Raw genomic sequence first — 12,837 nt, forward strand, 5'->3', positions numbered from 1 at the left:
AGCGGCGGCGACCGGAGGCGGCGACCGGAGGCGGCGGCGATGGGCAGCGAGGGGGAGCGGGGCCCGACGGCGGCCCCAGGCCCGGGACAGGGCGACCCGCGGGCGCTGCGGAGGGACTGCCAGCACCGGTGGGGCCGGGCGGGGGGGAGACACACACGATCGGGGGCCGCAGGGGTTGGGGGGCGCTTTTGGGGGGGCACTTTGGGGAGAGCAGAACCCCAGGGGCGCAGGTACGGGGGAGGACTCGGGGGAGGGGGGGGTGCGGGAGGGGGCAGCGGCGCTTGGGGACCCCCCATGTGGACACGCCGGGAGGTGCAGGCGAAAACAGGGGGCTCACCATCCCCCCTCCCTGCCCTCCCCCCCCAACCCCCTCCCCCCCGGCTCCATTTCCAGCTCAAAAGCCCATTTTTCTGCTCCAATAACTCTCTGTGGGGCCCCTGGGCCAGGGCAGGCACACAGCTCCCCCCCCAGCCCAGGGATGGGGGACATGGGGACAGGTCCTCATCCCCTCCTCCATGCCACCCCCAGCCCTAGACACCCCCCCACCCCATAAGTCCCCCTGTTTGCCCCCCAGGATCTTTGTCAACCGGAGCCTGGCGCTGGAGAAGATCAAGTGCTTCGGCTTTGACATGGACTACACCTTGGCCAGTGCGTTTTTGGGGTGGGGCTGGGGGGTGGTCAGACATTCCCCCCCCCCCAAACCCCTGCCCACGCTGCCCTCTCTTGCCCCCCCCGCAGTGTACAAGTCCCCCGACTATGAGGAGTTGGCCTTTGCCCTGCTGCTGGAGCACCTCGTCTCCATTGGGTACCCCCATGAGATCCTTGCCTACAAGTACGACCCCACCTTCCCCACACGGTGAGTTGGGGTTTTTTTTTGGGGGGGGGGGGGGGGGGGGGGGGGAATGGGGGAGCACAAGGAGGGGGTGTTGGTGGGACCCCCACCCGCTGACGGGCTGTGCGGCGCAGGGGGCTGGTGTTTGATGCCCTGTACGGGAACCTGCTGAAGGTGGACTCCCATGGGAACCTGCTTGTCTGCGCTCACGGCTTCCGCTTCCTCAAGGGGTGAGTCTGGGACCCCAGGGGCTGGGGGGGAGGGGGGGAGACACATGGGGAGGACCCTCGGCATGGGGTGCAGCTCTGTGCTCCCTCCCCAGGGCCGAAATCCTCCACTATTACCCCAACAAGTTCATCCAGCGGGACGACATGAAGCGCTTCCACATCCTCAACACACTCTTCAACCTCACCGGTGAGTAAGAACCCATGTCCCCCCACCCGTGCCCCCCACACCCCATCATGGGGTGCTGCCCTCCCCCCCGTGCCCCCACGACCCCTCTCACTGCCCCCTCCCCGGCAGAGGCCTACCTCTATGCCTGTCTCGTGGACTTCTTCACCAACTGCTCCAGATACATCAAGTAAGAGGGAGCTGGTGGGTGGGGGCTTGGACCTGCTGGATCGTGGTGGGGCTGGGTGGGATGATGTGGGGTGGGGGTAGGCGGGATGATGGGGGGGGTGGGATATCTTCACTCCCTTCACACACCCCCATTTTTACGACCGTTGCAGCTGCGACACCGGCTACAAGCACGGGAACCTCTTCATGTCCTTCCGCAGCATGTTCCAGGATGTGCGCGAGGCCATGGACCATGTCCACCTCTCGGTGGGTGCAGTGGGCAGGGGGCTGGGGGGGGGGGAGCACTGAGGGGGGGGTGGGGGGATGCTGAGGGTGCTGGCGCTGTTCCCACCTCCCCTCGCCCTGGGAGGTTTTGGCCAGACCCATCTGTCCCCTCTGCAGGGCTGCCTAAAGGAGAAGACACTGGAGAACCTGGAGAAATACGTGGTGAAGGACGTGAGTGTCTGCAGACACCCCCCACCCCATGGACACCCCCCCACCCTTGTGCCCTTGATCAGGTCCCCACGGCCCCCCTTTGCGCTGACTTGCCCCTCGCCAGCCCCGGGTGCCGCTGCTGCTGAGCCGCATGAAGGAGGTGGGGAAAGTCTTTCTGGCCACCAACAGCGACTACAACTACACCGATGTGAGTAGGGGGTGTCTGTCCACCCCCCAACCCCGGCTCCAGTCTGCCCGGGACGGGGGGCGAGGGATGGGGGGAGGGCAAAGTGCCGGCAGGGGTCTGCCCACAGTGGTGGAGACGCCGGGTGTCCTTGCAGGCCATCATGTCCTACCTGTTCGACTTCAGCGATGGGGACAAGGTGAGTCTCTCCACGGTGTGTGCAGGGGGCGTGTGTGTGAGGAGTGGGTACAGGGTGCCATCGGCAGCCCCTCACTGACCCCTCCATCCACCCCTGACACCCGGCAGGCCGAGACCCCGCAGCGTCCCTGGAGATCCTATTTCGACCTCATCGTGGTGGACACCCGCAAGCCCCTCTTCTTCGCCGAGGGCACCGTCCTGCGCCAAGTCAACACGGTGGGGACCTCTCCCTAGTTATGGGGGGCAGTTGGCACTGCCTGGGCACAGAGGGGGCTCCCTTGGGGACAGCCGGGTGGATTCACCATTGGGTGGGCACATGTAGTGGTAACACACACACACCCATCCTGGGGTCCTCTTGTCCCGCAGGACACAGGGAAGCTGCGCATCGGGACGTACACTGGTCCACTCCAGCACTGCGCCGTCTACTCAGGCGGTGAGTGCCCATCCGGGCTCCGCGGGCAGCGTGGGGGGACGTGCCCACACCGCCACCCTGCCGTCTGGCTGTCACAGGCTCTTCAGACGTGGTGTGTGACCTGCTGGGCGTGAAGGGCAAAGACATCCTCTACATGGGGGACCACATCTTCGGGGACATCCTCAAATCCAAGAAGCGGCAGGGCTGGCGCACCTTCCTGGTGGTGCCTGAGCTGGCCCGTGAGCTGCAGGTCTGGACGGAGAAGAGCGGTAAGCAGCACCCGGCCAGGGACATGGCCAAGCCCACCTCAGGGAGGTGGCCTGGAGCCTCCTGCCCCCTCTTCGATGGCAAAACCAGCCACGGTGGGACGTGCCCAGACACCCCATGTGGGTTGTGCTGGGCAGTGGGGGACATTGCCTGCCCTGAGCTGTCCCTGTTGCCCTTGTAGAGCTGTTTGAGGAGCTGCGGAGCCTGGACCTCTTCCTGGCAGAGCTGTACCAGTGAGTGGACACTGCGAGGGGCACAGGGGGGTGTTGCAGGCACCTGTGGGGGCACCTCCAGGCGAGCCCCCAGCGGGGTCTGTCCCACTCCAGGCACTTGGACAGTGGCAGCAGCGAGCGCCCGGACATCAGCTCCATCAAGCGTCGGATCCAGGTGATGCACAGGACACTGTCCCACCCCATCCGCCCGGAACCCCCCGCTATTGGGGGGGACGCCAGGGGGGCCGTTGGGTGCCCTGACCATCCCGTTGCACCACAGAAAGTCACGCATGAGATGGATATGTGCTATGGGAAGATGGGCAGCCTCTTCCGCTGCGGCTCACGCCAGACGCTCTTCGCCAACCAACTGATGCGCTACGCTGACCTCTACGCCGCTTCCTTCATCAACTTCCTCTACTACCCCTTCAGCTACCTCTTCCGGGCACCCCCTGTCCTGGTACGTGGCTCCTGCCAACCCCCCTGGCTCACCTGCCATGCCTCAGTTTCCCTCCCTGCCTGAGGAAGGGGGTACGGAGCTGATGGGGACGTTAGGCGGGCACCCAATGCCTGTTGGGTGGTGGGTGCTGGTCCCTCTCTGCAAGCCTTCTCCCCACCGCAGATGGCACATGAGTCGACGGTGGAGCACAGCCGCCTGGACACGGGGGAAGCAGGCACAGCCCTGGCCCCCTGGCTGGCCCAGCATGGCCACCCTGGCCAGCAGGTGGGTGGCCTGTGACAGAGGGGCAGAAGGGCATGGGAGCCCCAGCACCATGATGCCGGTGGGGTTCTGTGCCCACTGAGCCCCTCACCTCTGTCTCAGGTCAGCGGGGTGCCCCAGGACTCCAGCGGGGAGGAGGAAGATGACGGAGAAGCCTGAGCTCACCCCAGCGCTGACAGACTGCTGACCTGGCAGGCGCTGGCCCCCGGGGGGGGGGGCATTTGGTGGCCCTGGACCACTGCCAGCTGGCAGACCAAAGCCACCCATGGTCAGCCACCCCCTCCAGCGGCCACAGGATGGCTGGTGACCCTGGCCCATGCCCCATGTCACCCCTCTCCCCTGTGGCAGGAGAAGTGTCCGTCCCCCCCCAAGCCCGCGGGCTGCCCAGTGCTCCCCCCTCTCACTCATGCCCTCCCCCCAGCCATCAGCTGCTCCTTCCAGCCAGCTCCATGCCAGTCTGGGACGGCCCAACGCTGGGGACAGCCGGCAGTGACGCTGCTCTGGGTAGCGCTGGAAGCCCACTTTGCACCAGTCGATAGTCCCAGCAGCTCCAGCCCCCCCAGCTTCGGTGCCTGGCTGGGGGGGCTGCTGGGGCCTGGCTCCGGGGGGATGTTGCTCAAGCACAGGAGGGCTTGAGAGGCATCTGCTGCTCTCTGGGAATCCCTTTTACCTGCTGTCACCCTCTTCTGTTTTCTACCCTTTTCTCTTCATAAAAGATACTCAAACTTCTGGCACTGCAGAGACATAAAATTAGCTATTTTAAAGGAAAACTGCCTTGCCGCCAAGCCTGGGAGGTGGGGGCAAAGGGCAATTCCCAACTCCTCAGCCAGCAGCTGGGACAAGAGCATACCACTGGGCAGAGGGTAGCCACCCCAACACCCCCCCCTGCTGCCAGTAACTGTCCTGCACCCCGGAGGAGGGGGCCAGGCCTGCCAGCACTTATAAATACTGCTCTAAGACTTCTTCCAGCATTGAGGTTCTCAATAAAGCTGCCGAGTCAAGGCTGGTGGTGGCTGCATTGGGAGGAGGCAAAAGGGTGGGATGAGGACAGGACCGCTGCTTGCTGGGGACACAAGGGTGACAACGGGACTCCTCTCCACCCTTCAAGGTGGCAACACCGCTTTAATCCTCCTCTCACAGCAGGGAAACTGTGCCAGCTCCTGGCAGCCTTGTGCTGCTGCTCGCTCTGGGGGTGAGAACAGCTCTCGGGGGGGGGAGGGGGGGGAGGGGGGGGGCTGCTGTCAGGGCCCCGAGTACACTTGGAGGGCTTGACTGGCCCATCCTGGACCCCCAGCCATGCCCAGGGGTTTGGGAGCCTGGATGGCTTCACCCCAAGGACCTCTGCACCCCTTGTGTGCCACCTTCAGTCTCCTTGGGGCCCCTGCGGAAGCTGCTGCAGTCCTGCAGGTACCCCGGTCCCTCCAGCCCCTCACCAGTCTGGCACAGCTGGTGCTGCCACACGCCACTCAAGACATCAGGGCTGTGCGTGGCTCTTGGCGGGGACAGTCCGGATGCTGTCCAGGTAGGGTACAATGCAGCTCTGGAGCAAATCCCTCAGGACATCACTTCTGAAACACTGGAGGGTGCCTGGAGAGCTGCAGAGCCTGACTGACATCATCCTACAGCAGGAAAATCGGAGCATGCATCACATGGAGGAGCCAAGGGCAGTCCCAGGGGACACAACCCGTGTCGCCAACCCGGGACCTCGTACACTACTCACTAGGCCACACTGCATCTCTACTGCAAGTTTTTATATATATTTATAAACAGTGCTTATATATTTAAAACAGGCTTATTATGTGCCACCTCTTGTTGCCCCTCAGCTGTAAATATGTAGAGAAGTCAGTGGAGTGCGTGCAAGGCAGCACCAGGGAGCAAGCAGCCCACCCCCCACCGGGAATCCCTCAGCAGCACTCTGGGGGATATGACCTCAACCCCTCCAGCTCCGCCACCTCTGGCAAAGCCTTGTTTTTCCGGAAGAAGAACTGGGTCTCCTCCTCAGCATCCAGGATTTCACTGAGAGATGACACCAGAGGGTCATGGTCCTTCAGCATCTCCGGGTAGCGGCTCCCAACCCGCTCGATCCGCAGCGAGCGCCGCACCGGCGTCAGGAATTTCAGCTCCTGGCCTTCCAGCAACTCCTTTCCTCTGCGGAGAGGATGAGAGTCTTTAGGTGAACCCTGCAGAGGAGCACTGGCACGGAGGGTGCTTGCTGCCAGGAGCAGGCAGCTCAGCCTTACCTGGACGCAGACGTAACTTGTAACTTGATTGAGGCGGGCAGGCTGGTCAGGGACCTCCCCGTCAGGGAGGGAGTCGCTACCACGTGCTGCCTCTCACTCGGGCAAGGCGTTGCAGGCTCCCAAGGAATGGGCTGCTCAGCCTTTTCCCCTGACAGGAGAGGAAAAGGGCAGCACAGTTGCAGAGAGCGGCAGCTTGGGAGGGATTACAACACCGCGGTGCTCTGGACACGGGCGAGGGCACCTTGCTACCGAGGTGTGATGGGCTGGGACAGCGCCCAGCCCTGGCAGAGGAATCTTGCCCCATTTTTGAGACCAGGATTCTCAATTTTCACAACACTCTGCCTCCGCCAAAGTCGAAAGGGAAATGGGGTGCCGCTCCCCTGCCGTGCCTCAGTTTCCCTCCCTGCCTGAGGAGGGGGAATGGGGACCCTGATAGGCTGATGGGGACATTTGGTGGGCACCCAACAACGCCTTGGCTGCAAACCATGCTGCTTTCCCTGCCTGCAGCAGCAGAGAACCCCCAGTCTGCCCCTGGCTCCAGCCTACCCCCACATTCACACCTTACCTTCTGATGTTCGGTCTGCGGCCTTCAAAATATCAAGGACAACTTCTCTGAGCTCCTGGAGTGGCTGCAGGAAAAGCAGAACGTGGGTCAAAGCAGGCCTGACTCGGGAACAGAGACTGGAGTTACAACCAAATAGGAGAAAAGGTTTTTGCTACATCGCGACACCCTGTGCTGGAGCCAGCGGCGAAAAGGCTGCAGTTTCCCTTCTCCAAGTGAGATCCGTCAGCACACGGGCATGGCTGGGCAGACGTCCACCCTGCACAGCATTTACCCTCATAAATCCCACCAGATGCTGCAGTTCTGCTGCCCAGACCAGCACAGAGCTGTCGGCACGTCGCTTCCAGCTACAGCTCCGACACAGTGCTGGCGCTCATTCTACCCGGCCTCCCCCCGGCACCGGCTCATGCCCACACGGCGCTGCCTGCTTGGCTGATTAAAGCCAAAGGCGATTCCATGGGACAAAATGAGACCTAATGAGCTCTAAAGGGCTTTTTCACCAGTGACTAGCATTGCTAAACTCATCCCCAAATCCAACCCCTGGATCTCGAGGAAACCTGCTGGTGCAGAGGCAGGGAATACAGGGAGCTACCGAAGAGAAGCGCGCCTCACTCACCACAGCACCAGCGCAGACTGCTGCTTTGTACAACCCCATCACGTCAAAAGGGCCACTCCGGGCCAGGAGTTTTGCTTTGCAGATCCAGAACTTGGCAAATTTCTCTGCCTGGGGCACGTGGGACAGCACTGCAGAGACATCGTCTGCCTGGACACCCTACAAGAAGGGTAAGGTCCCAGAGAAAGGTGTCAATCGCAAGGGCCAGAGGTACGCACTGGGGGAGCTGTCTGTGCATAACCGCTCTCCCAGCGCTCTCTAGGAAAAGCAGTGTCTGAAGAGTCTGGTTTTGCAAGTCTCATACATGACCACGAACAGATAACAGCTTTCCTGCCCCCTTGGTAAAATTAATCTAGTATTTCAGAGGGATGTCAAGGGATAGTGTTTGGTGCTGGCACTCATGGAGCCACTAAAACCCAGAGCAGGGCTAATGGTCAGCATTCCCAGAGGTGGTACTTCACAGCAGCTGCGAGGTTCACCAGAGATGTATCCCAAGCTGTGAGGTCCACCAGGGACATACTCTGAGCTGCCTCAATCATCCCGGGCTGCTGCTGCAGAAATTCCTGCTGCAGACTGCACCACCAGGTACCAGGACACCGGCAATGAAACACGCAAGCCCCGTGACCAGGTGTCACTCCGTTTTTCCTGTTAGCACATCTCGCTGCGTGCCTTTGGCCTATCCATAACTTTCCTACACATGATGTTACCCCTCTGGCAACTGCAGCCAAGTGAGCAGGAATGCTTGCTCCAAACCCTTCTGTGCTGCTGGGGGGACATGGCCCTCATCTCCTGGGATGCTCCAGGAGAAGAGAAGCCTGTTCAAGCAGCTCCTTTCCCATTCCCACCTCCTCAATGAGCTTCAGGCACTCAGTTAATATGTTGTTTATCTTCTCCAGGCAGAGCTGCTCTGGTTTCTCTTGCTTCTCCGTCTCCTTGACATTTCTCCAGGACAGCTTCACTGCCTTTTTCTGAAGCAGCATCATAGGTGGCCGCTTGTACGTCTTGCCTTTGGATGCCAACCACTCCTCCAGCTGTTTCCTGTTAAAGGACCAAGGGATCACTGTTACCACCCCAGCAGACTGCCAGCACTTGCCAGGCTACTGTTCTCCCTTGGAATCTCCCTCTAGCCAACTTCAGCTGCTCGGGAAGAACCAGTATATATATCCTAAAGAGGCATCCAAATTTCAGGCTGGGAAAGGAAAACCCTCTCAAATTTAACTGTGCTCTGAAGATAAAACAGGAGAGCAGCCGCACGCTCTCCTCCTGCTCCCCAAATCAGTGGGAGAGGAACCCAGGGTACCACCAAATCTCATCCCCACCCTCCTCTTTTCTGACACATTGAGCTCCAAGCAGGCATTCACCAATAAGGAGACTTTGGACCCTGTTTCCAGCAGGTTGGTGCTGGTTCACCCAGTTAAACACTTTAAACTCTGCTGTCCCCTGGAGGCGAGGACAGAGTTGACCAAAGCTGCTACTTACTTACGGTCCGCAGCCGATGGGGCCTTGGGAACACGGCCAGCCTGTACTCCACTTGCTGTTGACAGCTTTGGTTTAAGCTTATCTGTCCTACTGCTAAAATCACGCTCAATGGCTTGAGTTTTGGAGCTGTGTACACTGCGAGGCTGGTTTTGGGGGACCATCATCCGGGATGCTGCTGTGTGTCTGGGAGGCACCAACTTCACATCTTTCCTAGCTGCCTCCCCTTTAGCCACGGGCCTTTGCCATGGCACAGTGCCACCTGGTTTCAGGCTCGATTTCAGGTTTGTGGTGCCCTGGGGCCTGCTGAAGGGCAGAGGCTTTGTGGGAGATCTTTTGGGTTGGGGGGGTCGACTCTGGTGCTTCACACCTCCCGCTGGAAGTGTGCTGAGTGGCTTTCCTACGGGTTCCCTTGCCATATTAGTTTTTTCCTGGTTTGCCCCTGTTTTTTTATGTAGCAAAGTAGTAGAAGCAGTAAGTAATCGAGGGGGTTGCGATGGCTGAGTTTTGACACCTGTTTTTTGAGATACGCTCTTTGAGCCTGGCAGAGTTTTACTGAATTTATCCTGAATTAGCTCTTCCTTAGCCTGGCAGCTATTAATTCTGTCCTTTGGGCCCGTGATGGTTCTTGACATTGTGGCTGAGCTTTGTCTGTGAGCCAAGACTCTCTTGTTCCCAAGAGTGTTTCCATCACACTGAAAAACTCTGTTCCGCACAGGGTGTATAGAGGCTTGTGCTTGGACGTTTTCTTTGTTGCAGACCAGCCTGTCCTGCAGGCCCTCATTTAGTGAGCAGGATGCCTCAGGAGGACGGTGGTCTGTTCCAGCCTGAGGTGCTGCAGCAGTGACAGTCTCCTGTTCAGGCTTCTTGTTCCTTTCTGGATTTAGGTGACCAGAGTTTGAAGTTGAGAGTCTCCCTCTGGGCTGCGTACGGTGGCTCATGCTTGGCACGAGTCCCACAGGAGGCTTTGCGCTCTTCCTCGGCTGCTCTGGACGCACCACCGCTGCTCTCTGGGATGTATTCGAAGACTTCTGCTGAGCAGCGTGGCCAGGGTGCTGTGTGGATTTGGCACCCAGCTTGCCATCCCTCTGAGGGCCCTTCACCACGTATCTGAGAACGTCCTTCTTGTTCATATCAACCTGGAGAGGCAAAACAAACCTCAGCCCTGAGGAGAGCTCAGTTTGGTCAAACCTTGACAGCTCGCTCCTGCCCCAGCCCTGCTAGCCCAGGGGACGTCCACACAAAGGCCCACGGTGACAAAGCAGTTGTCAATGGAACAATAACACAACACCCACCAGCGCATGGGCAGAGGACGAGTCTCCCACACTAAGTTCCTCTAAAAAATAATTAGTTATAATAACTTCCTGGCAATTTAGCAATCTGTTGACTATGCCCCATTAGGGTCAGGAGCTCACTACCCTGATTTGGGAACCCTGTTCTGCCCAGACTAGCTTCAAGCATGAAATACAAAACTAGACTCAAAAGATTTCTACTTACATGCTCTAGTTTAGAGACTGGTTCTAAGGGTGTATTCAGGCGATTTGTCCAGTCATTTAAAAAGGGTCTGTAGGAAGTTAGACAAGATATCTGGTTATTTAACAGCTGTTGCAGAAAAGGTTAAATACCTAAAACAGTCAGGAGTTTATGAGAAGCCTTCGGAAACCAAAAAGCTGTCAAAGAAGTACCACATAATATTAATTATTTTTCTTTTGCGTGGCAACAGAAAAGCAACACAAAACATTGACATCCAAGGTTGTCACAAAACTTATGGCTTCCACTGACACGCTTCCTGCAGGCAGGGGGGCCTGGAAGGCAATAGGTTTGGAGGCTCTTGAGGCTACTGTCCCCGGCTGGCATCCCTATTTCCCCTGCATGCCAGAGGCAGCTGAGGTGCCTGTGTCAGCTGCTGCCACACTGCAGCTCACAGCAGCATCTCAGAGCACATCAGCCAGTGTTTACTCTGCCACGGCGAGCCGCAGCGCTGCGGCGGCTGATTCATGGGCCCCTCAGCTGCCTGGGTGCTGGCAGTGAAGCAGGGAGGTGGGAGAGCATCCCTGGCTGTCAGCTCTCCCCAACAGTCCTCCTCCCCCTGCGTGAATTGGAGCCCTCTGACAGCAACCAGCTGCAGCATTCTTCCACCCCTCTGCTCTGGAGCTAGCAGCTCAGCCGTTAGGGAAGATTAATGCCAGTGGTGCAGATATTTTTCTGCAATCAAAGAGCCTGGAGAGTTAGGGTATTGTCCTCTATTTTACACAAGTGGTGTACTATGCCATAAAGAAAGATCATGAATCTTCTCTCCTCGTTTCTATTATATTAGTGTTTTCCAGAGCCTGGCACCAGGGACTGGTTTGCTCTTTCTGGTCACTGATCCTGTTTCCCTTTATCTTCTCCCCACTGAGAAGTTTTATGGCTTCCTTTGCACCACAATGTCACGAGAAATACTCGGTGCAATGGGGAGTCTTTCAAGTCTGCCAAGCGCATCAGCAGTTTAATTTAAAAGCTTTGCAGAAAGGTGCGTTGCTACCCGCAGCCTGCAAGTGGCTGCTGCGCTCACAGCAGTGTATCTGCACACAGCCCAGCTCCAGGGAAACCAAGCAAGTCAGCAAGGGGTCCCAGAGCCCGGTAACTCACTTAACAGGTAGTTGTATCTATTTCTTTTTAAATGCAGTGAAAATGCCCTTGCCTAACATTAACTGATCCCAGAAGGTCACTGAAAGCTGCCATTAAAAAGCAGCACTGACAGTTCAACCACCCTTTCTTCAAGACCTAGTTACGAAGCTGAGTTGTTTGGCAAAGGGCCCTGTCCTGCCAGACCGAAGAGCTGAGATGAGAAAGTTTCACAGAGTCTCAGAAAATACCCAGAAGAGACAATACCAACCAGCAGGAAATGTCAACACTCAAACCGTCCCTTTGCTCCTGCTGCCAGTAACTCTGCTGAGTGCTGCCGGAGTGCTGCGGGGCCAGAGCCGGCCCTGGGTGCTGCCTCAACGGCAAGGTGGCGATTCTCTGTACGCTAGTGAATCGCTGTGCAGAGAAGGCAGACCCTGGCCAGCTGGGAAGTCAGCTTTACCTCAGAGAATCATTGAGTGATTTGGGTCAGAAGGGACCTTTACAGATCACCTAATCCAAGCCCAACATCCTCCTGACTTACTTTGCACTTGGGCATTTCAGCTTTTCTTTGACCGCTCGGTATTCCTGGAGCCGTCTTCTCCGCTCTTCTGCAAAGAGATGGTAGGAAAAATGCAGTGCGTGCACCACAACCTCGGTATTTGGAGCACTGATAAGAATGGATTTCTTTTACATTCACAGCACTACCATGTAGGCCCCCCACGCTCCCCTCCTGGTGATGCTGTTCTCAGAAATTCCCAGAGGGTTTCCATGTAGGTGATATTGTCCAGAGGCTCATCAGCACATAAAGACCAGAGCACTCTGATGCTCATGGTGCGATGCTGTTGGAAACCTCAGTTGTGGGGGGCTCAGTCAATTTGCAGAAGGAAAAGGGAGATGCTGCCGATGACCCTGCTTCAACTATGTATCCCACAAGCCTGTACCCCGCCGTGTCCGAGCCCCTCCGCTAAAGCAGGCAGGCGGGAAAAGCGAGAAGCGTCTCAACAGGGAAGGCAGAGCTTCCCCCAACACCCCAGTTTGGCTGTGGTGCTGGGGCACCTCATGGCAGGGACAGCCTGGCCTGGACCGTCCGGCATCAACCCGTCCCCAGGGCCTCGCCCCTGTCCCCAGAGCTGTCACACCCTCACCCGACAGCCCACACACCCGGGGCTCTGAGGGCACCTCAGTCCCCACCTCCCGGCCACCCCCTTCCCTTGACGCCGCACCCCATGGCTTCCACAGAGCCCCAAAGGCAGCGTGGCACCCCTGGGTGCCCCCACACTCCAAGCCTCCCCCCCCCGACCTCTGTAACCACCCCAACGCTTCCATTCAGGGGGTACCCCCTGCGCACCCCTTCGGGCGTTCAGCACTCTCCCACCCCCCCCAGACCCCCTCCCACCCCGTCCATGCCCCTCCCCACCCCCCGGCAGGCCCACCCACCCCACGCCTACCCCGGATCCCCCCCAGCCCAGCACCCGCCATTTCACCACAGATCGCTGCCGACCCGTACCCAGTGGGGTGTGTCC

At 58.7% G+C, this 12,837-nt stretch overlaps 2 protein-coding genes across 5 annotated transcripts; one reads left to right on the plus strand and one right to left on the minus strand.

The window, feature by feature from the left end:
* The first annotated feature begins 13 nt into the window (after window positions 1-13).
* On the plus strand, window positions 14-4,778 carry LOC309681761 (cytosolic purine 5'-nucleotidase-like). Of its 4 annotated transcripts, XM_082495710.1 has the most exons (18): window positions 14-128; window positions 575-648; window positions 739-856; window positions 967-1,062; window positions 1,155-1,246; window positions 1,355-1,412; window positions 1,561-1,654; window positions 1,790-1,843; window positions 1,947-2,030; window positions 2,164-2,205; window positions 2,313-2,420; window positions 2,571-2,637; window positions 2,715-2,885; window positions 3,065-3,116; window positions 3,210-3,270; window positions 3,376-3,552; window positions 3,715-3,816; window positions 3,916-4,778. In XM_082495710.1, the coding sequence occupies exons 1-18, from the start codon at window positions 40-42 to the stop codon at window positions 3,970-3,972; spliced, it is 1,596 nt and encodes a 531-aa protein (XP_082351836.1). In that variant the 5' UTR covers window positions 14-39; the 3' UTR covers window positions 3,973-4,778. The 4 variants fall into 4 exon arrangements, with proteins under 4 accessions (XP_082351836.1, XP_082351835.1, XP_082351834.1 ...); XM_082495709.1 differs by having other exon boundaries at window positions 575-856; XM_082495708.1 differs by having other exon boundaries at window positions 1,947-2,420.
* A 508-nt stretch (window positions 4,779-5,286) lies between these two features.
* Window positions 5,287-12,793, minus strand: CKAP2L (cytoskeleton associated protein 2 like; the record flags this gene model as incomplete). Its single annotated transcript, XM_082495861.1, has 9 exons — window positions 5,287-5,961; window positions 6,054-6,201; window positions 6,619-6,682; window positions 7,232-7,387; window positions 8,074-8,266; window positions 8,708-9,843; window positions 10,202-10,268; window positions 11,856-11,922; window positions 12,763-12,793. The coding sequence occupies 9 exons, from the start codon at window positions 12,791-12,793 to the stop codon at window positions 5,718-5,720; spliced, it is 2,106 nt and encodes a 701-aa protein (XP_082351987.1). The 3' UTR covers window positions 5,287-5,717.
* Between the last annotated feature and the right edge of the window lie 44 nt (window positions 12,794-12,837).

Source organism: Vanellus vanellus, assembly GCF_965231255.1.
Source record: "Vanellus vanellus genome assembly, chromosome: 26".
Taxonomy (NCBI): Eukaryota; Metazoa; Chordata; class Aves; order Charadriiformes; family Charadriidae; genus Vanellus; species Vanellus vanellus.